At 52.2% G+C, this 22,639-nt stretch overlaps 8 protein-coding genes across 8 annotated transcripts; 5 read left to right on the plus strand and 3 right to left on the minus strand.

Moving 5' to 3' along the window:
- Nucleotides 1-359: 359 nt before the first annotated feature.
- Nucleotides 360-2,054, plus strand: N0V89_000200 (uncharacterized protein; the record flags this gene model as incomplete). Its single annotated transcript, XM_056209025.1, has 2 exons — nucleotides 360-365; nucleotides 558-2,054. The coding sequence occupies 2 exons, from the start codon at nucleotides 360-362 to the stop codon at nucleotides 2,052-2,054; spliced, it is 1,503 nt and encodes a 500-aa protein (XP_056075847.1).
- Nucleotides 2,055-2,960: 906 nt separating this feature from the next.
- On the plus strand, nucleotides 2,961-4,606 carry N0V89_000201 (uncharacterized protein; the record flags this gene model as incomplete). The annotated part of the gene is made up of 5 exons (XM_056209026.1): nucleotides 2,961-3,488; nucleotides 3,545-3,625; nucleotides 3,676-3,886; nucleotides 3,945-4,396; nucleotides 4,460-4,606. The coding sequence occupies 5 exons, from the start codon at nucleotides 2,961-2,963 to the stop codon at nucleotides 4,604-4,606; spliced, it is 1,419 nt and encodes a 472-aa protein (XP_056075848.1).
- A 1,554-nt stretch (nucleotides 4,607-6,160) lies between these two features.
- Nucleotides 6,161-7,482, plus strand: N0V89_000202 (uncharacterized protein; the record flags this gene model as incomplete). The annotated part of the gene is made up of 2 exons (XM_056209027.1): nucleotides 6,161-6,164; nucleotides 6,206-7,482. The coding sequence occupies 2 exons, from the start codon at nucleotides 6,161-6,163 to the stop codon at nucleotides 7,480-7,482; spliced, it is 1,281 nt and encodes a 426-aa protein (XP_056075849.1).
- A 4,057-nt stretch (nucleotides 7,483-11,539) lies between these two features.
- Nucleotides 11,540-12,625, minus strand: N0V89_000203 (uncharacterized protein; the record flags this gene model as incomplete). The annotated part of the gene is made up of 1 exon (XM_056209028.1): nucleotides 11,540-12,625. The coding sequence occupies one exon, from the start codon at nucleotides 12,623-12,625 to the stop codon at nucleotides 11,540-11,542; it is 1,086 nt and encodes a 361-aa protein (XP_056075850.1).
- Nucleotides 12,626-13,081: 456 nt separating this feature from the next.
- CTU1 (cytosolic thiouridylase subunit Ctu1) lies at nucleotides 13,082-14,456 on the plus strand (the record flags this gene model as incomplete). Its single annotated transcript, XM_056209029.1, has 2 exons — nucleotides 13,082-13,622; nucleotides 13,675-14,456. 2 exons carry the CDS (start codon nucleotides 13,082-13,084, stop codon nucleotides 14,454-14,456), a joined length of 1,323 nt encoding a protein of 440 aa, XP_056075851.1.
- A 742-nt stretch (nucleotides 14,457-15,198) lies between these two features.
- Nucleotides 15,199-18,071, minus strand: N0V89_000205 (uncharacterized protein; the record flags this gene model as incomplete). Its single annotated transcript, XM_056209030.1, has 2 exons — nucleotides 15,199-17,654; nucleotides 17,828-18,071. 2 exons carry the CDS (start codon nucleotides 18,069-18,071, stop codon nucleotides 15,199-15,201), a joined length of 2,700 nt encoding a protein of 899 aa, XP_056075852.1.
- A 1,300-nt stretch (nucleotides 18,072-19,371) lies between these two features.
- On the minus strand, nucleotides 19,372-20,949 carry N0V89_000206 (uncharacterized protein; the record flags this gene model as incomplete). Its single annotated transcript, XM_056209031.1, has 3 exons — nucleotides 19,372-19,787; nucleotides 19,838-20,339; nucleotides 20,398-20,949. 3 exons carry the CDS (start codon nucleotides 20,947-20,949, stop codon nucleotides 19,372-19,374), a joined length of 1,470 nt encoding a protein of 489 aa, XP_056075853.1.
- Nucleotides 20,950-21,652: 703 nt separating this feature from the next.
- On the plus strand, nucleotides 21,653-22,337 carry N0V89_000207 (uncharacterized protein; the record flags this gene model as incomplete). The annotated part of the gene is made up of 2 exons (XM_056209032.1): nucleotides 21,653-21,925; nucleotides 21,978-22,337. 2 exons carry the CDS (start codon nucleotides 21,653-21,655, stop codon nucleotides 22,335-22,337), a joined length of 633 nt encoding a protein of 210 aa, XP_056075854.1.
- Nucleotides 22,338-22,639: the final 302 nt, after the last annotated feature.

Genomic DNA, 22,639 nt, shown 5'->3' on the forward strand with positions numbered 1-22,639 from the left:
GCTTATCTGAATCTCCTCCCCCTTGATCACGTCTTACGCAGGTCTGCTCGCTTGAGTTTTGCAATTTCACCAACGTCAAAATGCGGCTCAAATTAGTAAGCATTCCCAGCTATACACGAAACGCAATCCCTGAAACGCCTCCAAGTGACAGGCCCATACCTAGGTAGACTTTGGAAATACATACAAGAATTCTGGTCAGTTGACCAATGGCAGATTTCCGGCTGGCAGATTATTCCCGGACTTTACCGAATGAAAACCGGCTTCGGCCCCTAGTAAGCCCGTTCACGCTACACGTGCTAGAATCCCATTATGCATTTCGTCATCGTCCATTTCTCATGTTTCTCGTCTTTCCTGTCGCGATGCTTGTCTTAACCTGCACGGCAGTCTATGCTGACTGTCAGGATTCCATTTTTTCTAAAATCTGCCAGTAGTTACCGTTGCACAGCACCATGACTACCAACTAAGCTCAAAGAAACAGCCAGCCTGTGCATATCATCATATCATTCCCTGGGGCCTATTTACACGAATCGAGCAATACCCGAATTTCGCATCATCAGGCATCAAAGAGATATTTAGACATGGCGTGGAAACAACTGGAGCCGACTGCCCCGCACGTCACCTACGGGACTATAACATTCTTCCTACTCACCTACGCCATCTTCTCCCTCTTCATCCGCAATCGCCTTCATCTTTCCGAACCACCTCTTGCAACCATCTTCGGCATCATCGTGGGGCCAAAAGGGCTCGCCTTCCTCAGACCCTACGACTGGGGCTTTGGTGATGATGTTGTCCAAGAATTTACGCGGCTCATCGCTGGCATACAATGTTTTGCCGTCGGTCTGGAACTCCCGGAGTACTATTTTACGAAAGGAGGGAAGTGGAAGGATATTGCTGTTCTGTTGGGTCCGGTGATGACATTCGGCTGGATCGTTTGTGCCGCTTTCATCGTCATCCTCTTCGAGACTGATATCGCGACGGGACTTGTTATATCCGCATGTCTTACGCCCACGGATCCCGTACTCGCGGCCTCCGTCCTTTCAAACTCCCAATTCAGCACGCGCGTCCCGAAGCGTGTGAGGGATCTGCTCTCCGCTGAGTCTGGCGTCAACGACGGCGTGTCCTTCCCCTTCCTTTACCTCGGTCTGTCCATTATTGCGCGCACCACGGTCTCCGGCATCCTCAAGAAATGGGTTTTGATCACCATCCTGTACCAGTGCGCGTTCGGCACTATTCTAGGTCTCGCCATCGGATTTACTTTCAACAAAGTGTTCACATACAGCTACAAGCGCGAATTCATGGGTTCAGCGTCGTACCTGTCTTTCTACCTCCTGCTCGCTGTCTTCGCGCTTGGTCTCGCGAGCACGCTAGGTGTAGACGACTTCCTAGTCACGTTCTTCGCGGGGCTGGGGTTCTCGCATGGAGGGAACTTTCCTACTGCTGATGCACGGTTACCCATAATAATCGACCTCGTACTCAACTCTACTATGTTCGTATTCTTCGGAGCGATGATACCCTGGGCATCTTTCAACGCGCTGGATTCTATCACACCAGGCCGGTTGTTTGGATTGCTGGCGCTGATACTGGCGTTCAGACGTATACCCGTCGTCTTCGCAGCCTACAAACTCCGCCTCCTCCCGCACATCCGTACCTCCACCGAAGCCCTTTTTGCAGGCCACTTCGGCCCCATAGGCGTCGGCGCGCTCTTCTTGGCAATCGAAGCCCGTGCGCAGTTGGAAACAGATACTTCCTTACCTCTCCCCAACCCGCCGGATCATTTGCCCCCCGAGATGCAGAGGACGGTCACATTGGTGTGGCCGATTATCTGCTTTGTGGTGCTAGGTAGTGTACTCGTGCATGGGCTCAGTACGTTGGTTATTAGTGTGGGAGGGCACTTCGCGAGGAAGCAGGGGGAGAGGGCGCCGTTGCTTGGGGCGGAAACGGAGGGGCTCCATGGGATGGTTTTTGATGAGGACGATGAGGAGAGGCGAGAGGAAAACGAGGAAGATGATGAAGAAGAAGGGGCGAGGAGGCATGCGCTGCTTAGGGGAACGTGAGGATGGCGGGAAATGGTGGGAAGAGCATGGGCAGAGTCAGAATCGAAGAATCACATGGTGCGTGTATGACACTAGATTTAGAAAGTTGTAGCGACTAGGGCGTGAAACCCAGTGTCTGCATCATTGGTCTATAGATTAGACTCTTATATAGTTAATAAATCCTAGTTCTCGAGAAGAACAACAAGCAGCTCGCAAATGATTCAGACATGTAAGTTGCAGGATATTTCAAGCCGATGATCTGCGCAAAATCTAATGGTAGCTAGAAGAATAAGGATGAGTCAATGCTTTGAAGAAAAGCAACTTGTTCATGCTGCGAGGCGCGATGTCGCAACCATAAATATAGTACATGTAGCAAGGGAGTCTTGGCGCTCGAAGGACAGTGAGTGGTCAAAGGCTGTTATGAGACTTTTCCGGAAGGGTGTGTACCTATATCTCTATGAGCAACATCCAATACATCTATAGAACGAGCTTTGGTCACCACAGAAATGTCCTTGGCATTGTTGACGGGTGAGGAGGAGGATTATTTTCCCGGCGCCAGTGGCTTTCCGCCCCAGGGCCAAGACTCTTGTCCCCGCGCTCCGCACTCTTCGTTCCCCAAGCTTTGCTCTCTCTACTCCTACTGTTTGCCGACGACCCGCGCGTGTCTGGGCGCGATGGTCTTGGTATTCGCGAGAACTTGAACCGATTAACCAGATCAGTACTGGCGCAATGTCTGCGTTCGGCGTGGTAATTCATCCACGTATCGCAGGTGAGCCTGGGAGCCCTGGAGTTGTATCGAGGAGATCCGCATTCTCGGCTGGTTAATTTCATGACCGTGTATAAATGATGGACATTGCTAATGAACCATGCTTGGACTCGCCGTTGAGAATTGATTAGATCCAGGTCAAGGTCCGCATACTCATTAACATGCGTTTCAGCAGCGTATGCAGTGTGCTTTCACTCTGCGCCTCTTTGGCTGCAGCATCACCGGGATACGGCGAGCCTAATATTCCCGCTCGTCCAGTGCTGACGCCCGCTCCATACAATTCAGGCAAGGATTTCCCACGCTCAGCACCACGAAACAAACACAAGAAATGTTTCGTCAAGCCTGGAAAGGGTGACGACCGCGACGATGCAGCCAGCATCAAGGCCGCACTCAAGAAATGCAATAATGGCGGTACGGTCGTCCTCGACAAGTCCTATCTTGTCAGCTCACCGTTGGATCTCACGTTCCTCAAGCACATCGACGTTGTTATCACAGGAGAAATTCACTTCAACGCCAAGGATGTTTACTACTGGGCTTCGAACAGCTTCAAGTATGACTTCCAAAACATGAGCACGTTCTGGAAGTGGGGTGGCAAGGATGTGAACATCTATGGCGACTTGACCAATGGCAAATCAGTCATCGATGGCCATGGTCAAGCCTATTGGGAGGAGATTGTGACCAACAAGACTGTAAATCTTCACAGTGATCAGCTGACTAAACTCCGACGCTGACACCTGAGTTCTAGTTGCTCCGACCAATCCTATTCTCTATCGATGGTTTAAAGGGTGGCAGCATGTCCAACCTGCGAATGCGTAACTCTCCCAATGTGAGCATACCAATCTTTTCCATTGTTACATTCACTAAGATACTCGGTAGTGGTTCAACATCATCGCCAATTCTAGCGACATTATCGTCAGCGACTTGGATATCCAAGCCAAGGTAGACTCCCGAATTTGTCAAAGTTTAAGGAGGGAAACTAAACTCGGACAGAGCACCGACGGCGTGAAAATTGCAAACTCAGACGGCTGGGACACCTACCGATCGGACAACATCGTAATCCAGAATTCTTTTGTCGATAACACTGACGGTATGTGCTATAATCCCTTGCGCTTTTGCCAACTCTTAGAGTCTAACATCATCGCTAGACTGTGTATCGTTCAAACCAAACAGCACCAATGTCATCATCCAGAACCTGAACTGCATCGGCTCTCATGGCATCTCCGTCGGTTCTCTCGGCCAGTACGCCAACCTAACCGACATCGTCGAGAACCTGTACGTCTACAACATCACCATGACCAACGCCAGCGACTTCGCCCGCATCAAAGTCTGGCCTGGTGTCCAATCCAGCTTTCAGGAGCTCCTCAACGGCGGAGGCGGTCTCGGCTACGTCCGCAACGTCACGTATGACACCCTCCACAGCATCAACAACGACCGCGCCATCACTATCACCCAGTGCTACGGCCAGAAAAACCAGACCCTTTGCCAGGAACACCCTGCCAACTTGACGATTGAGGATGTCACGATCAAGAATGTGTGGGGCACGACGAGCGTGTCCGCTGATCCCGAGGCGGGGACTTTGATTTGCAGTGCGCCGGACGTAAGTTCATATTCTATCTGAATATCAAATGTATGACGAAATAGGATACTAATAGCATGATAGCGGTGCAGCAACATCCAAGCCCACAACATCACCATCGACGTGCCCAGCGGCAGCACCACTGAGTGGGAATGCGCGAACATTGACGAGAGTCTATTGGACATCAACTGCGTCTCGACTGATGGCGACCGTGACACCACCAACGGTTGAAAATATGGATATTCCTAAGTAGTAGTAGTATTCATTGAAGACCTTCATGAGTAATGTAATTGAGCACGAGGGAAACGCAAAGCTAGTAATTGCCCATGTTTTATGTAGTATCATTGTCAACAACGCGATGGTCCAGGCACGTAAAGAGTCGAAATAGAGGACATGTGATCGCGCGTTCTAGCGTGATCAAGTCGTGTTCACGCTACCCAGAAGCCTTTTGCGTTCTTCCCTTTCCTCGTCTGCCCTTACACACCGACCTCGCTCAACGCCTCGCACGATTCAATGTCCTTACGATGCCTCCGGAACATAGTCGATTGACCGTGATTCTCAATCGCATCCGTGCTCTATGATTGGTCAGAAGTGGTCGCAGACTCCAAGGCCCCCTTCGACCACCCCAGGTCTCCCGTGGGAACATAATGTACAAGAAGCCCACTCATTATTCATGTTTGCTGCAGCGTACTCTAACGGCTTAATCATCAGATTGTAGGTAGATTCTGCCCTTTTTCTACTTGATGACAAGCTTGCAGCATGGTGCTCTGACATCGGTCTAGCGAGCATCATCATTTTAAGGTGTGGAGCTGGGCTCGAAGATGAGAACCAGATATCTCGAGAAAGGTCTGGAGAATTCAAAGAGAATCATGACCAAGCAGCAACTCTCGGACAAAGGTAGTATCCAAAGAGCATTGAGGCGCTGGAAAAAGCTATCAAAGCGACACGCAAACATTGATGCATCAGTAGAAGCCTAACAACAGAAAGAGAAGATATCTCGTAACACTCGGGGAATTGCTCAATTGAGCATGTGTACCTTAAGGCGCTGTGGGCAACGATCTCCTAGTGTCGCTACTAATATCATGCCCAACATCAGGACCTCTACGGGTGCTAGCACTTCACGATGTAACAGTACGTCTATCCGAGTAAGGGATTGGCTCTGTCTCAGATTACGTACCCTTGTTACGAAGAGAGACTTGGCTGTTGCGTCATCCTCTTGTGCGACCGCAACAACCGCAACCTCGACTTATCGGATTGAAGCGCCACTTCACGTGCCTATTGGAGATCATGATTTGCCCAAAGAATGCGGTGCCCAGATGCGCAATACAAGGACCCAATCGCTAGTATGAGCAAACACCGAATGATGTACAAGGCGTTTGATCGTTAGCAGCGCTGCTGGAGCGGAGTTAAGGCATGTACCACTGTCTAAATGGGGGCTAGCGAAGTGGGGTTGAGGCGTCCCGGTGAACTTCAGGCAGCACCTTTTCGTCGGACGCATACATTTGCCAGCTCCAGTCCAAGAGACTGAGGGCTCATCAATACCCGATAATCATACTTTGTGGCCCCGAGATCCTGGCTTGCAATTTGACGCTATCATCAAATCCCCCGTGGAACCAGGCTAAGCGCAACTCCACGCAATCTTTATAACTCACAATTAGCAATATTCTATGGGGCCTTACCACTTCGACCACTTCCCAGTACATATACCTGAGTTCAGCTCCGGACCCTACATTCCAATTTTCGGCTGCTGCAACGGATCGCGCATCCACCTGAACGTCACAGCAGATGAGTGGGAGAGCCTCAGCTACGGGCAAACACCTTCGCGGCTAGCTCTCCAAATGTCGCCATCCTGCGGCTGGTGGCATGTAAACGACCGACAAGACAATTACAGCAAACGAGTCGTGATCCGAGGCCGATTTGACTTCCCAGACAACGACCCTTCTCGCTGGGCATATCTGCCTGATACGAATTTCGAGCACAAGACCATGGGTGTTCCGACATGGAAGAAGAGCCACTTGCTGTCTCTGCCAAAGGAATTGAGGTTAGAAATCTGGAAGTGGACTTTGACTGATCCTTCGGTCCCCGACTTGGTCGTAAACATTGGAAGAGACAAGAAAGAAGCCTATGGATACTCGGCTGCGGGAGCAGTAATACCGCGCGTGACGACGTGGCTGCAACCTGGTCGCAACAGTCCCATCGGTTTGAGCTTACTGCGCACAAATCGATTCATCTACGAAGAAGCACTCCCCTGTCTTTACCAATCCGTCAAGTTCGCTCCTGCAGATCACCAAGGCATCTTTCCACTATTCCTGGACTCCCTTTCACAGTTTCCGCGATCACTTATTCGACGCATCAAGCTCCATGTCCCTCGACAAATCTACGACGTTGACCTCTTTGGCGACCCCGCGGTCCCGCTCTTTCATTGGGCCATCACCTGCGCACAGATCGCAAAGCTCGATGGGCAACTCAAAGATTTAGAGATAGAAGGACTCTGGACCGAGACCGGATCTCTCAATGAGAAGATCAAGCGCTCGATACTATTTCCGTTGTGCAAAATCAAGGCGAGAAAGATATTTGGGCCAAATAATGACGCGGGGATGGAAGAGGTGCTGAAACATGCCCAGGTGAATCTAGAGCATAAGGCTGCTTTACGTAGGGTTGAGGCTGCGGCAAAGGCTGCTGCGGATGTTGCGGCCGAGAAACGTGAAGAAAGTGGTAAAAAAGATGATGAGGGAAAGAAAGAGGTGGATGATCCAGCTGAACAACGCCAACCACAAGACCCTACCACGGCACTTCATTCTTACTGTGAACCTGGTGCTTCCGATTCCACAATCTTGCGCAACCTCAGTACAGTAGCTGGTATTGACGCATTTGAAAAAGAGTTGGACGATCACACAAGTCCGGAGATTGCGGGACGAAGCTCTGCCGATGACATTAGGACGCTGACAGAAGACTGGGACCTGGTCAGCTATAGGAGTGGCGCTTCTACCCCGAGAGATCGCCCGCCTAGTTATATGTCTAGATGGAGCACTGATTCGTGGACCGATGTGGCGTCGACAATTGCAGAGACACATGATCTGGATAAAGACGAGGAGATGGAGAAATGAATTGATTGCGAATATTCATCTGGACGCTGGCAGGATGCTGTGCCGAGAAATTTAGAAACTAGATGTTATGATAACTGTATCGGAATTAATGCACGACTACTTCGATCATTCATTACTATATGTCTTGCTGCCAGTTTCAGCTGGGAATCACCGATGCATCTAGACGTATACAGATGGGTATATGAACTTGGTCTCGGTCAGTAGTCCGTCTTGATGATACTCATCACCATCAAAAGCTACCCCAATGAGGTGTCGGCGCGAGGTGCCGCGACCCATCGATTTTCGGCTTTCTCCGCCAAACACCATGACATTTCGTCGTTGCCAATTTTTATAGCCGAAGCTCCAGCCCCGGAGAAGAGCACATATCTTCTATGCGCTTCTCCTTTAATCGCTGCTGTCAGCACTTGATCCGTGGTGCTAGAAAGCCCCATGCCTGAGAGGAAGATGATTCTTGAGCCCAGCAAGTGATGTTCTGGCGGCAAGACGGGGACATGAGAACACCATCAACACCCTTCAGTCCACCCCGCTGACACTTCACAAAACACTTCACCGCGTTCAAGACAGAAAGCATCATGATAATGCCTCCTCCATGTTTGAGTGACACTGAACCGCTCCACAAAACAGCATGTCGTGGCTTGATCATTTTTTGAACTGTTTGTGGACAGCAACAGAAAGACATAGACATGATGATAGTGTCACTTTGACAATGTTCTTGTGGTAGCGTCTCGTCCCGAATTCTCATGGTGGTTCTTCGAATGGATTTTACATTATGGGGCAATCTTCTCCCCCAAACACATCGAGTGTTAACCATCGTTTTTTGGTCTTTCCGAGATGAGTGATTACGAGTTGCTTTTTCGATTCCACCCATACTTTTTGATTGATTTGCTTTCAGTGCTCAGCAGACATGTTGAATTTCCGACCCACTTCTGAGACTGTAGAAAGGAAGTCCCTCGCAAGTATATACCAAGGGAGGGGGTTATAGGAAGAGATGGCATATCTGGGAGCGATGGTGTCTTTGCCTATTGCTAAGGCGAGCGCGAGCTTGCCTCTTCTTCTTAGAGAGTTCCGTGGTCGTTTTGAATTAAGCTCCTTCCGAGGCCCAGCACAGCGCATGCCTTATAGTCGAATAGATTGCCTAAGCTCAGCCTTGAATCCAAGTCTTTGAGTGCACACAGGCCGATTAATGATCTCCATTCCAAACATGGCATTCGCTTTCCTAGTTTTGAGAGAAGCACCGCATGTCCAGTGAGCTCGTGCACTTTCGACCCAGGCATGGGTTGCAGGAACCTGCGATGGGAAAGGTAACATAGCTGCTCTTGGATGCCAGGAGTCTGCTTCCAGACATAGAACTTGTGTCCATTGAGTTTTCGACGCACAGCACAAGTAATCCTTGTAGAGCAATATTCGGCTGCATTCATGAACTGGACAAGATGTGAGTTGGACATTAAGATTGGCCCAGATCTCTTTTACAGGAGGTTCGACCCAGACATCATTTTCATCGACTTGTGTTTCGCGACAAACACCATATGTGACACGAAGTCCGCACTTTCGAAACCAGGCATGTCTCTGGTACCCATCATTGGGATAGCGAAGGGTTTTGTTATCCCACCAGACTCAGGCACACATGTTTTGTTCTGTCAAGTATTTCGAATCCACGGCCACATGCTTTGCATACCTCCCAATTTTGAACCACACATGGGCGCCGGTATGATGTCTTCTTGACCATCAGGCATGGCTTCGATATCTTGGTAGCCGCGTCCCGGACAGGATATCTTTTCCCGATGACTTTTAGACATGCGTCACATGGAAAGTTCTTCCATTGAACTCAAGCCGCAAGCATGAGAACTTGCTTTGGTATCTTCGAGCGAACAGCACACATGGCTCGGGAGGGATCGCTTTTAATCTACACATTGCCACTGATTGATTGTGCTTCAGTGTACGCACCCCATGAAAGCCTTGCTGGCGGGATACTCGTCCGGACATCGGGTTTTGCTATCCATCTTTTGAGAAACACACCACAGGAGGAAGGTGGGCATGCTCCTGTCTTCCAGACGGTATTCGTTAAATCTTTGACTTCGAAGACGCACCACATGATCTAGCTGGCTTACCGATTCTGGCCCAGACACGGGTCCGATTCTATCGAAATTTCGAGGAACAGACCACATTCCCCTGTGCTTGGCCATTTTTGGTTGCGGCCAACGCGGCCGCCATAGGTCGGCTCAACGCGATGTTTCAAGACCTACAAGATTTGCACAACATAAATAGTCGAGAAATCTGATTCGGATCCAGACATACACCACCATGTGCAAAGATTTTGATCGTCTTCTTGACTGGTTCCGACCATATCTTTTTTCTCTGGTTAGACCAGGCAGCTTTCCACACATGTGTGGTTTCAAAGTCGTTTTTGGTTCTGGGAAACAGCTGGAGTCCACATGCCCCATTAAGAACCGTCATTTCAGAACATCTGCGGTCGGAAATGTTTGGTAACAGATAGGACATCTTTTGATGCGAGCGAGATCTCTCTCACGGACATTTGGCAAAGATGTCGTCATCTTTGATAGTCTCCATATAATTGCTTGAAAACCACTTCTAGACCACGAGAACCGTCAACTTTCCACGTAGCATCTTCAACAAGGTGCTTTTGGAACAAGCAGAAGTCCACATGGACTGGGGTTCAGCAATTTTTGAGAGCAATGCGGAATGCTGTGGTTTAGAAAAGAAGTGGCATTGAAACTTGAGGAAGGTTCATATACACAGGGTTGAGTCGTTTAGAGATTGGCCGAGCACTCGGCCATGGAAACGTTTCACGACGGATTCAATTGTTGTTGATTGTGTGTGGAATTGTCGATCTCGGATTCTTTGGTAGTCTCCATGTGTCTTTCCGACACCGACTTTTCGTCCACAAACCACCGGTAAGCCAGCTCCCATATGTTGGATCACCATGCCATTTTCGAAAAAGGCAAGCTCCACATGTAAGTCACATCCTCGGGTTTTGAAGAGACTGTGAAGAGCGGTATTGTAAAGAAAGAGAAGATTCGAGCCCCAAGGAAGGTTCATATGTGTCGAGGCCAAGCGATTTGACATGAGCCGGCGGTAGGTAGGTAAATTTTCTGGTACAGCTCACATTTTGTTACAAGCAGACAACAACTGATGTCGATGCACAATAGTCTCCATGTACAGTTTGGGAACGAATTTTTAGACAACAAGACCGGCCAGCCAGTGTCCGCATCGCTTGTAGCTTTGCGTTCTTTCAGAACAGGCAAAAGTTCCACATGAGCGTGATTCGTTCCACTTTTAGAAGGACGGAGATCCACTGTAGTGTAGACAAGAAGGAACAAGGACGTCGTAGAAAGGCTTATATACACAAGTATAAAGCGATGTGAAACCGGACTCGGACTGGCGGGTTGTTGGGGGTAAGGCTTAGGAGCGATACCACATGGAACGTCTGGATGGGGTTTTGACTCCGTACATGCGGTGATGTGCCCATGACCGGAAGGCTGGGCGGCCAGCTTCCCATAAGTCAGTATTGTCCTCCATTTTGAAACAGGCAGGAGTCCACATGTAGCCGCGTTTTCCATGTTTTTAGTCGGTTCGTGAAGCGAAAGTAGGGTAGAGAAGATAAAGGGAGGGTCGGGAGAGGCCTTATATACACAAGAACGAGGCGATGGGAGATCAAACGATGCAGCGAAGTAGCCGAGGCTTGTGCATGCGCTTATCTAGTGACCTCTGAGGCATTCTCGTGACGGCTGATGCGCCAATGAAGCCAACAGCGACGCTGCAGAAGCAGGCTCTGTATTCCGGCAGCGGACGCGTTGAGCACTGCCACCACCCATCGGATTAAATATTCTCATCGAAATCTGTAGGATGCAATGTCAACGTTCGCTAAGATGTCAATATGTACGTCGGAACAGTATATACAAGAAAACCGTTGTAATATGAGACCATCTCCCAATCAGATTTACAAAAAGCTTCGATTCGCTGCCCCAATCACGCTTTCACGACACTAACTGCAACACTCTTCTCACTCCATTTGCTTACTCTTGCCGCGAACCAACCTCTACCGATTCTCCAGCACATCAAAAATCCCCTCCAACACAACCGGCGATGGAGTGTCGCCCCCAAAACCCCTCGAAAAAGGTTCCGTCGGCGTTATGGGAGCGGATATTCCCGCGGAAGATGTCGCCCGACCCCTTGGCTCGAGCATCCCCAGGCCAATCTCCTCGATGCCAGAAGCGTCTCTTTCTGCCGCGAGCGCCATGTCCAGCCTCGAGGAGTGCTTGCGCAAAGTGCGGCCTCCTGGTGACACCGGCGAGTGGGACATGGAGGTGGATGGAGACGGTGACAGAAAGGGGGACGAAGAGCGGTGTCCAACTATTGCGGATGCAGGAGAGGAAAGGGAAATGGGCGAAGGGACGTCTTGTGCGCTTGACGATAGGAATTCGACTTCGAGGAGCTGGAGAAGGTCCGGGATTGTGATGCCATCCGGGAGACTGAAGTCGGGCCGTGGGATACGCTTGTAGGCTGCCGATGGGTTCCGGCTGGTGGTTGGGGCTCTGGATCTCACGGTGCTGGCGACGCTCCCCCGTTTCGGCAGCTGGATTTCAGGCTCTGGTGTGGGATTTGCGATGATACCAGGTTTTTGAGATAAAGGGCTAAGAGGGCTGGATTGTCGTTCAGGTGGTCTCCGGACTGATCCGCGTTTCGAGACCTCTATTGCAGTATCTTGGGCAGGCTTGCTGTTGGATAGTTGACGAGACATGCGGGTTTCCGGCTGCTGCCTCTGTCGTAGCGAAGGCGTCCTCTGGAAAGCTGTTTGCAAACGAAGCTTGCCCTGTTGCGACTTGGAAAGCTGCCTTTGGAGGCCTGGTTCAGGTGCTGGCATGGGTGGTAGCATGCTCATTCTTACGGTGTTCAGAGACTCGGACGGGCTCTGCGAGTCGAATGCCGACACTGCCTGGGATACTGGAACATTCGATTCGCCAGTATGATTCATCTCCTGCAGGAGATATTCCAGTTGATTCTCGTCCAGATCGGCCAGCGCCTCGTACAGAGACCCCAGTGAGGAGCTAGGCTTGTGATGTTTGCGCCCATTGGATGGAGTCGCGGCGACGGCGCCGGCGGCTGTAGCCGTTGCGGAGTCCATGGCGGCGGAACCCTCGTGATGCTGTCTGTCGACCGACAAACGTATGACGGCGCCGCCAGCGTCGTCACGTTCACTGTTCAGATGATGCCCAAGCTATGTTCACAGGGGATGTGATGGAGATCGGCTGCCGGGGTATTGCGGAAATTATGAACATTGCGCAAATGCGCCGCGCTGAACAAGGCGAAGCGAGCACAGATTATGTCAAGATACAGGGCAGTGAACAAGACGCAACAACCTGATGCATAAGCATTACTATCGCTGTGAACGTTTTGATTGCGGTACTTGTTGGATCCTGTGCAACATGACAAAGCGAACATTGATAGGGCTATACGAGGAGTAGACCCCTATGCGTTTCGCGCATGACTCACCTCTGCGCCCCCGCCACTCCTCCCTGACTCGCCGATCCTAAATTATTTCCCCTCCACCACGCATCACTCTCAACCACACACGCGCAACATGGCGCCCTCCTTATGTGCCCAGTGCAAGACCAACCGCGCCCTGATACTCCGGCCCAAAGACCACACAAAACTCTGCCGAGCCTGTTTTCTCACCACCTTCGAAACCGAAATCCACCACACCATTACAGCGACTTCCCTCTTCACCCGCGGCGAGCGCATTGCCATCGGCGCCTCCGGCGGCAAAGACTCTACCGTCCTCGCATCCGTGCTGAAGACGCTGAATGAGCGCTACGACTATGGTCTCGACCTGATCCTACTTTCGATCGACGAGGGTATCAAGGGTTACAGAGATGACAGTCTGGAGACGGTGAAGCGGAATGCGGAGCAATACGGAATGGACCTGTGTATATTGGGATACGATGAGTTGTATGGGTGGACGATGGACCAGGTGGTAGATCAGGTGGGAAAGAAGGGGAATTGCACGTATTGCGGGGTCTTCAGACGGCAGGCGCTGGATCGGGGGGCTGCTCGTCTCGGTGTGAAGCATGTCGTGACGGGGCACAATGCGGATGATGTGGCGGAGACGGTGTTGATGAACTGTATGTTCGACCCTATCTCTAGAGGGAGTTGTGTGCATACTAACAAGCATAGTACTCCGAGGCGATCTACCACGCTTAAGCAGGACGACGAGCATCGTGACGAGCACACCAAGTCTAACCGCCGGTCCCGCCTCAAACACAAACATCAAGCGCTCCAAGCCCCTCAAGTACGCCTACGAAAAGGAAATCGTGCTCTACGCGCACCACAAGAACCTCGACTACTTCAGCACGGAATGCATCTACTCGCCCGAAGCCTTCCGCGGCAGCGCCCGCGCTCTGATAAAGAACCTCGAGCGCGTCCGACCAAGCGCCATCCTAGACGTCGTCCGCAGCGGCGAGGACATGGCGAAGCTAGTCCCCGGCAGCGACGAAGGCTGCGGGGGGGTATGCTCCAGCTCCGTCCCCGCAGGCGAAGAAGAAGAAGGTGGTTGCGGCAGCGCAAATGGGCGGAGTGCAGGCGGCGAGATGGCGAGTATGGAGCAGCAACTATCGCAAAACGAGACCGCCGCGGAGAACGGGCTCGAAGTCGAGATCACTCCGTCCACATCCTCCAAGATCAAGAAGACTGCCGCACCGCTGCCTCTTACGGTGGGTAAGAGTCGGAAAGTACCAAAGGCGGGACACGCGTCGCGGAGAGAGCCAAAGAAGCAGGTCATGGGCCAGTGTAAGAAGTGTGGGTATCTGTCTAGTCAAGAGATCTGTAAGGCGTGCGTGCTACTGGAGGGTTTGAATAAGAACAGGCCGAAGAATCATATTGAGGTTGGGTATGAGCAAGAGAAGGAGATTGACGGCGTGGCGGAAGCGGTCAAGGAGTTGGATATTGGCGCCGGATGAGGGGAGTCGGAAGGCACGAAGAACAAGCCAACGCAAGGGCGCGTACGAAGACGGAGAACAGGATATGGGTGGAGCTCATGTGAGCGTGTGTGCTCTATGATGAGTCCACTTAGCACCTGCAAGATTCGCCAGGATGCGCGCGCACGACATAGTACCTCCTGCGGGACACGATCGACATCGCCCGACCCTGCAGCGCATCGACTACTGCAAGATGGCTATCCGCGAGATGAGATCTGGCATGTGCAGATGCAAGATTCACCCGGCTTTGTCGCTGCGCTTGTTTACCCGGCCCTCCTGCGGCAACGTCGGGGGACGCGCGCTCATTGTACCACTCATCTGTGGACATTATCATAGCAGTCCGCAACTAGGTCCCGCATTAGACTTGCGTTGGGTCTTTAGGTAGACTGCGTGACGACGTACGACGGTCGGGCACCATCGTACCCAGTAACTCAGCCAATACATACACTTGTGTACACCTACCTGTAACATTGGATCTAGTGTGTTCAAGGTGACGGGCAGGCATCTACACAGTTACAGATTCCACAGTGATAAAAGGGGGACCCAAAAGTGAAGACCAAGTCTTGAAACGTTCTGGTCTATCAATACACGAAACGATGTGCTAACAACCTTTCATGTGATATTCCAACACCTATGCTGCGCCAGCCGATGCAAATGCGAATGCTATTAAAAGTCTCATAAAGTCGTCAGTGTATTGGCCGCTCTAGACATGCTCGCTCCCACACTAGATATGCGTCGAAAAGTCTCCATCCAGACTCCACGTCCCCTCCACCGTCACCGCGCCAGAATCCTCATCGAGTTTTGAATTCTCCCCCAGCGATCCCATAGCAATGCCATTCTGTCCCAGAATCTTAAAGCTCTTGAGCGTGATGCTCTCACCCTTCAGCCCCTTATACCCCCAGGTGCCACCGACAGTGATTTCGCCGTTATCGTAGGTGATGTCAAGCTCAGTGACGTCCGTCTGCTCGATCATCTCACCCTCGTCGATGTACAGACGGCCCTTCGCCTTGCCGTCTGCGTCGGGGGCAACGAGGAACACGAAGTCCTGCTTGCGCAGCTCGGCGGTGGTGTTGGTGCTGTTGGCGCGCTGCGGGATGATGGTGCCGCCGCGGATGTGGACGGGGATGTCGGTCCAGGAGACGCCGTTGCGGGTTACATTTGCGCCCTTGCCGTCTTCGCGCTCGCCTGTCCAGTAGTCGTAGAAGATGTCTTCGGGCAGGTAGAACGTGACACTGTCGGAATAGTCGGTGGTCACAGGCGAGATGAGAAGCGCATCGCCGTAGAACCACTGGTGCTGGATACCGAACGTGTTTTCGTCCTCAGGGTACAAGAAGAATAGCGGGTTGATCATTGGCGTGCCCTCGGTCGTCTGATAGTACAGCGCGGTATAAGCGTAGTCGATCAGCTTGTACCGCGTGTCTATAGCTTTCTTGCCGGCCTCGATGGTAAGCGGCCACTGGTAGAACTCCTGGTGGATAGCGGAGATCTCGGCGTGGTTGCGATAAAAGGGTTGGAAGGCGCCCAGCAGTGCCCAGCGAGCGCACATAAGCTCATCCGCATTGCCATTGAAGCCGCAGACGTCGGAGCCAACCATGGGCATCTGGTGCATTGACACCCAGGCGAGCATCTGACGGATGGAGAGGCGGTAGTGTTCCCAGCTCGACTCGTTGTCACCGAACCAGTGCGTAGACTTGCGACCGTTACCGGCGAAGGTCGAGCGCGTGAGGACCATGGGTCGGAGACCAGGACGGCGAGCGAGCATAGCGTCGTAGGTAACATGCGACATTGCGTGGCCATAGAGGTTGTGCGTATCGTATACTTTGGTTCCGTCGGCATTGGTATTGTTCGTCCAAAGCGTGTAGTCGGGGAGGCCGCCACGATGGTTCACGGGGTCATACTTAGACACGAACAAGTCACGACCAGGAAGACCTTTGTGCTTGCCATCACTGTCTTGACGGGCCCTCAACTTCGATCCGCTTGGCTGAAAGTCTGCTGGGAAGCCTGGGATTGGTCGGCCAGTGTTGGGGCGAGGGGCGTTTCCAGGCGCGGGAGGGTTGCCTTGATCGTCCAGAGGGTTGCAGGCCTGATTTTGGCAGAAGTTCGACGCTTCGTTCATATCGACCCAGATACCATCCAGATCGATGCCCTCGTCAGCGCTGAATGTCGTCGCGATTTGGTCAGCCCACCACTCTGATGTGTTGGGCGCGAGCCAGTCAGGCCATGCAACAGTGCCAGGCCATTGGACGCCAAAGTTGTCAGATCCATCGGCGTCCTTGTAGAAGACGCCCATTTCGTGGCCCTTTTCATAGGGAGCATAGCCTTCCTTAAAGTGAACACCGGGGTCGAGAATGAGGACGTAACGTTGGCCACGGGAATGAAGGGTGCTAACAAGTTCGCGCATCTTACCGAGAGGGAAGCGCTCTGGGTCGGTTGTGAAGTCCTGGCGCAGGTCCATGTAGTCAATGTCCGTCCACATGACTTCCAAAGGAATGCCTGCCGTGGAGTAGTTGCCAACGACTTCTGCAACCATGTTGACGTCCCAGTAGCCATACTTGCACTGGTGGAAGCCGAAGGTCCAGTACGGAAACATGGCAGAGTAGCCAACGGTGTCGGCATACTGCTTAGACACTTCTGCAGGTTGCTTGCCAGCCAGGAAGTAGAAGTCGAGGACACCACCGATGGTATTGTACTGCAGATACTGATCCCCAGAATCAGTCAGGTTGAGATCGATTTTCATACCATTGGCGTTCAGCAAAAAGACACCATGAGTTCCCTTATCGCCGCGGTGATCAAAGTAGACCGGGTGCGAGCCGTAGAGATTTGCGTTGGTAGGAAGGAACGGCGACTCTGAATTCCACATAGTCCGATGGTAGTTGACGTTGGGCAGGCGGAAGGGATCGCTATGTTCACCGAGACCGTAGATGTTCGGGTCCTTGGGCAGGCTAGTGCGCAGACGGACGTACTGCGCCTCGAAGATCAATTGCGCGCCAGAGGTGTCGAACAGTACCTCGTCGTTCTCCTTGCGCGTTACCTTGAAAGAGAAGGGCTTCTCAACCAGGTCGAATGCGAGGTCAGCGTCACCGGAGGGTGTCTCGCCATTCTCGGGACGCGGCACAAGCTCCTCTTGCACTTGGTAGACTTGCTCGTCCGCGTCGAAGATTTTGACATGCAGGCGGTGCTCTGTAGATGTGTTAATATGATGTTCGGTGAGACAAAGTACGCGTTGAATATGCGCCGTATCACAATGTGTAAGACATGTAGAAATCTTGGATATTGGTTGCTACGTGGTCTGACATAGGGTACACAATGATATCCACGGACCTGTTACAGTGGTTTGATTGGCTTCGACTTACTTGACTGGAACTCGACGAGAAGTTTTAAGTCCTTGACGTCGTCGGTGTAGACATTGCACGCGTCTCCAGCGAGAGTAAGGTCAGCGGTGAGTGAAGAATCGGTCTTCTTCACATTTGACGCCTCGTAACCGGGGCAGTCGTCCACAGTCGCGCCGTCGCGCACAACAAGGCCGAGAGGGGCAGGAGCCGCAATGGCAAGGCTCGCAAAGGCTACCGGTCCAAGGACAAGCTGCTGGATGCGCATCTTGCCGGTGGGATAGGGAGGAAATTGACGATCCCGTGGGGGCGAGGCAAGGCCGTGGGCAATGGGCCTTTTATATCAATGTGCGGGCGGGACGACGTCGGGCGTAGAATTGAGAGGTGAAGACGAGGTCGAAGCGCAGGCGGCCAGTGACAGGGATGCGCTTTCACTGCAGCCCACCTTACGCCCCGCTGACCTCGTGCGGACGAAGAGGCAGATCATCTAGTCGGCTGGTGGCTTGACCCCGGATTATGCGTATTCCCACCTTCTGCATCGTGGGAGCTAGTGGTGTTGTTTGCCAGCGGCGTCAATGTGCAGCCACTGTTCCTGGTCGAAGGTGCGGGGGCATGCATGTCTACCAGTTCGGCGCACATGCGGGCGATCGTGAACAAGGGTGAGCATCCCACTGACGCGAACCGTTGTACCCGTACATAGCCTCACTCATTTCGAGAGTAACTCGCGCGAATGCGAGATTCCTGCGCCAAATGAACGCCCCATTGGCATTGCTTCAGCTACTATACATTCTACGCGCGCAGCAGAACCGGCTCCAGTAGATTCTGTGGAATGTGTCCTGGGGCATCGCAGTGGGCTCTGGGCGTAAGAGAATGCCATGTTCCGACCTTCTGCTTGTGTGAAGGCCATGACGACGGACTCGTGCGAGAAGGACATGCTAAGAAAGGGGAAGAGGGGGCTATGGCATATGAGGCCACTACAGGAAACTGGCTGTGTACCGACCAAGAAGGCATCCCGACGTGAGTAACCGGTGCTCCCAAGATGGCGAGCTGGTGATGTTGTAGGGTATCAGCAGACGAGGCAAGTGTGCTCCGGGGTAGCTCCCGTGGACCATGTGCATTTAGCGCTCCGCTAGATGCATCCGCGGCTGACTGTTGATTGGCTGTAAGACAGGTACCTTCAAAGCATCTTCCTGGTGTGGAACGTAAACACGCTCCTTGATTCGACCAGACGATGGTGTGATAGCGCATCACGCTCCGAAGGTTGCAGTAGAAGCAGCGCGACGTTACGCTGCACGCGGGTCTCAACGGCATCTGGGTCAAGCATTGACTAATGCCCTTAGAGGTAGTGATGCTCGATATTGCAATGATACCGTGGAGCTGTACGAATGCATGTATTCTGGTGGCAAAAACTCGTTCGGATGGACCGTATGCATAGGATTGCAGTCATGTATGGGCAAACCAAATGTCTGTCCAAGGCTCGAAATCATTGCTCCACGTGACCTGGAAACAGCCCTGGAGCGCTGTGCTCCACTTGCTATGATTCCCCCACTTGCTTTCCCACCATCCGTCTACTCGAAAGCAACCAAACAACCATACTTGTTCGCGCACGTAAACGCCATCGTCCCAGTCCAAGGTCTGTCATCCCTAGCTTCCAACTTCTCGTACTTGCCCGCAAGCTTCGCTAGCAGATACGCTGCCTCGACAAGACTCTTCTCCCGCCCCATGCAGTTACGAGGACCGCCGCCAAACGCCATAAACTCCCACTGCGAAGGCTTGATGTTCTTCCAGCGGTGCGGGTCAAACTCCTCAACGTTGGGTCCGTAGATGGACGGATCACGATGAAGAGCGTAAAATGATGGCTGTACACGCGTTCCTGCTTTCACCAAGATGGGAGAGGTGCCGTCTGCGCCGCCGCCCGTTGGGAGCGTGGTGTCGCGGATGGCGACGCGGTCGATGGCGGGGAAGACGGGGCGGAGGCGGAGCGCTAGGTGCGAGTCAGAAGTGCTGAAAAGCGATGCATGAGGTAGAGCTTACATTCAGAGAGCATATTCTGGATGACCTCGTTGCTACGCAGAGCATCGAACGTGAACAAGTCATCACCGCGCTTCAACGTTTCTCCTCGAAGCTCCTTCCACAAGGCCGGATGTCGCGCAAGCAGATGAATAGTGTTGCTCGTAAGCACAGAAGTCGTGTCCTGAGCCCCGATGATACCCTGGACCAGCATATTGCGCACCAGCGTCCGATCTTCCGTTTGCGCGAGAAGGGATTCCGCGACGACTTGACTCTTGTTCTTCTCACCAGTGGTTTTGGCGGCTTGCTGTACATGGAACTCGACGAAATCATGGACCTTAGTACATGCTTGCTTGAACTTCGTCATTGGGAAGAGGAAGCTGAGGCGGCCGGTCAAAACGCGGAAGGCAATGCCATGCATGCCGTCGGCCCAAATGCTGTTAAACATGTCGCGTGACAGCGGAGCGTCTGGATGTGGGTTCATCGTGTCGTAGCCAAGGCCAAAATGCAGGGCATTGTTCATGAACTGCATTGGTGGGATCAGTACTTATGTCTAGATCTGTCTCCGTTATCATATAACTTACGGATCCCATCAGCAGCGGATGCAGATCCACAGTCTTGCCTTCGCCAGGAATCTTTTCCATCAAATCATCTACCATCTTACTGTAGAAATCGAAATTGGCAATGTTCGTCTTCGCAAAAGAAGGCCTGTATAATTTTCTCGGGAGCCGCCAACCGTCACCATCCTCGGTCAATATACCACGACCGGTGAATGGCTGGAAGGGATCTCTCCGCCAGAAGACACTGTACTCACCATCTACGCTGCTGAAGACCCGCTGGATGTTATCTGGTTCCGCAGTGACGATAGATGGTCCTGAGATGATGGGTTTGATCATGAACGTTTTCCCGTACTGAAGGCGGTTGCGCTGCATGACGGAGATGTCGCCGAATAACTTCACGACATAGTCCAGGCCCATAAACGGATCGAGGGCGCGATATCTGGCTGGCGGGGCAAATCCATTCTTGCGGGCATGGGATTCGAGTTGCTTATTTCGCACGAAGAAAGCGGCGAAGACGAATGCGGTGAATATCAAGCCCGCAACCGCTGTTGGGCTATGCAGCGCGTCGATACCCATGGCGAGGTCTTTCGGTAGGACAAGCGGACCGAAGGGGGCCGCTGCCCATCAATGCAACCATTTGCAATTATATATTCAGAGATGCTGTGCCGCAAAACGCTTACATCAGCCCTATCATCCTGCCGCTTGATGATGGATCCTTCGCGGCGATTTTTTGCCTGCTAGTAGATGCTGGTGTTCCATATGGATACTTTGAAACTATCAAAGACGAATTGGGGAAAAGGTGGACAGGGGAGGGTAAGCGCTACGGTAGTCGTCAGAACCAACATGGATGCACTTATGGCTGACGAGTGAAACTAGGGAAATAATTGTAAACATAGCTACCACATTCAAGTCATGTAGATACTGTGGTTGCAGCTGTAAGTAAGGTCAGTGGGTCTAATCACGTCGGATTGACCTTACTTACGGCTAGCAAGCACAGTATACAAGAAAATACCAAACTCCCAAATGCAGTGCGTGAATGGTACCTGGGGATTGAAAGCATGAATCTAATAGTCCCAGTTCAGCGTGCATCAACGCGGTTCCACGAGATGTACAATGACGTAGGCGCGCCACGGCGCCACATTTTCGTCGCGACTTCCCAAACGCGACCAATACACCGTTTTGCATGATACTAACGCACATCCCGTTGCGCACACCCGCAGTCGTTCTCTCTTTGTCGCTACTCGCTGTCATACCGTTCTCTTTCGTCCGACAGTCTACAATGCCCCGTCGTGGGGCAAACAGCTCGTTCGGCAGCGACGCCACGACGACGACAACCGCGCTTCCCCAGAAAACCGCATGGCCCGCGACCTTCACAGATGGCCTCCCACTACCCAAGATCGTCGTCTTCGACCTGGACTACACGCTCTGGCCTTTCTGGGTGGACACGCACGTCACAGGGCCGCTCAAGGCGCAGGAAGGTGGACTCAAGGTCAAGGACCGATACGGCGAGGGTTACGGCTTCTATTCTGACGTCGGAGGCATATTCGATGCGGTACGCTTTTTTCCCCTCTCTACGAGAACGTCAACGGACTGATATTGTTTAGCTCAAGCAAAAAGGCATACTCATCGGCGCCGCATCGCGCACGCACGCGCCTGACCTCGGTCGCGAAATGCTCAGCCTTCTCAAGATACCCAGTTCTTCTTCGTCCTCATCACAGCGCGCAATAGACTATTTCGACCATTTACAGATATACCCGGGGGACAAAACCACACATTTTGAGCGGATACATAGGGATACGGGGATTGAGTTCGAAGATATGCTGTTCTTTGATGATGAGAGCAGAAATAAGAATGTGGAGAAGCTCGGGGTGGTAATGAAGCTTGTAAGAGACGGGGTCACGATAAATGAGATTGATGCGGGTGTGAGGAATTGGAGGAAGAGGCACAATAAGGTGCCAATTTGAATAGGATATACATATCGGTTGCGATTGCGCATCAATGGAGTTGCGGCTGAGGACGGGAAGATAGTCACCGGCTTCGTCGCGGCTGGGGGAAAGGGCGAAGTGATGAGTGAATGTGCATCACGTACGTCCACGGGTTCACATCCAGGTTGGAGCTATCAAGATGAGATTAACGATACAATATAGACAGAAATTAGACCGCGAGTCTGGCCACAACTCCGCGATGTCGTTTTTTTTTGCAAATGGATATCATGTATTGCCTAAACCACCACATCTCCACGCACACTTGCCTTCGATGATCTCGA

The sequence above is a fragment of the Didymosphaeria variabile genome (genome assembly GCF_027946475.1).
Source record: "Didymosphaeria variabile strain IMI 356815 chromosome Unknown scaffold_1, whole genome shotgun sequence".
Classification (NCBI taxonomy): Eukaryota; Fungi; Ascomycota; class Dothideomycetes; order Pleosporales; family Didymosphaeriaceae; genus Didymosphaeria; species Didymosphaeria variabile.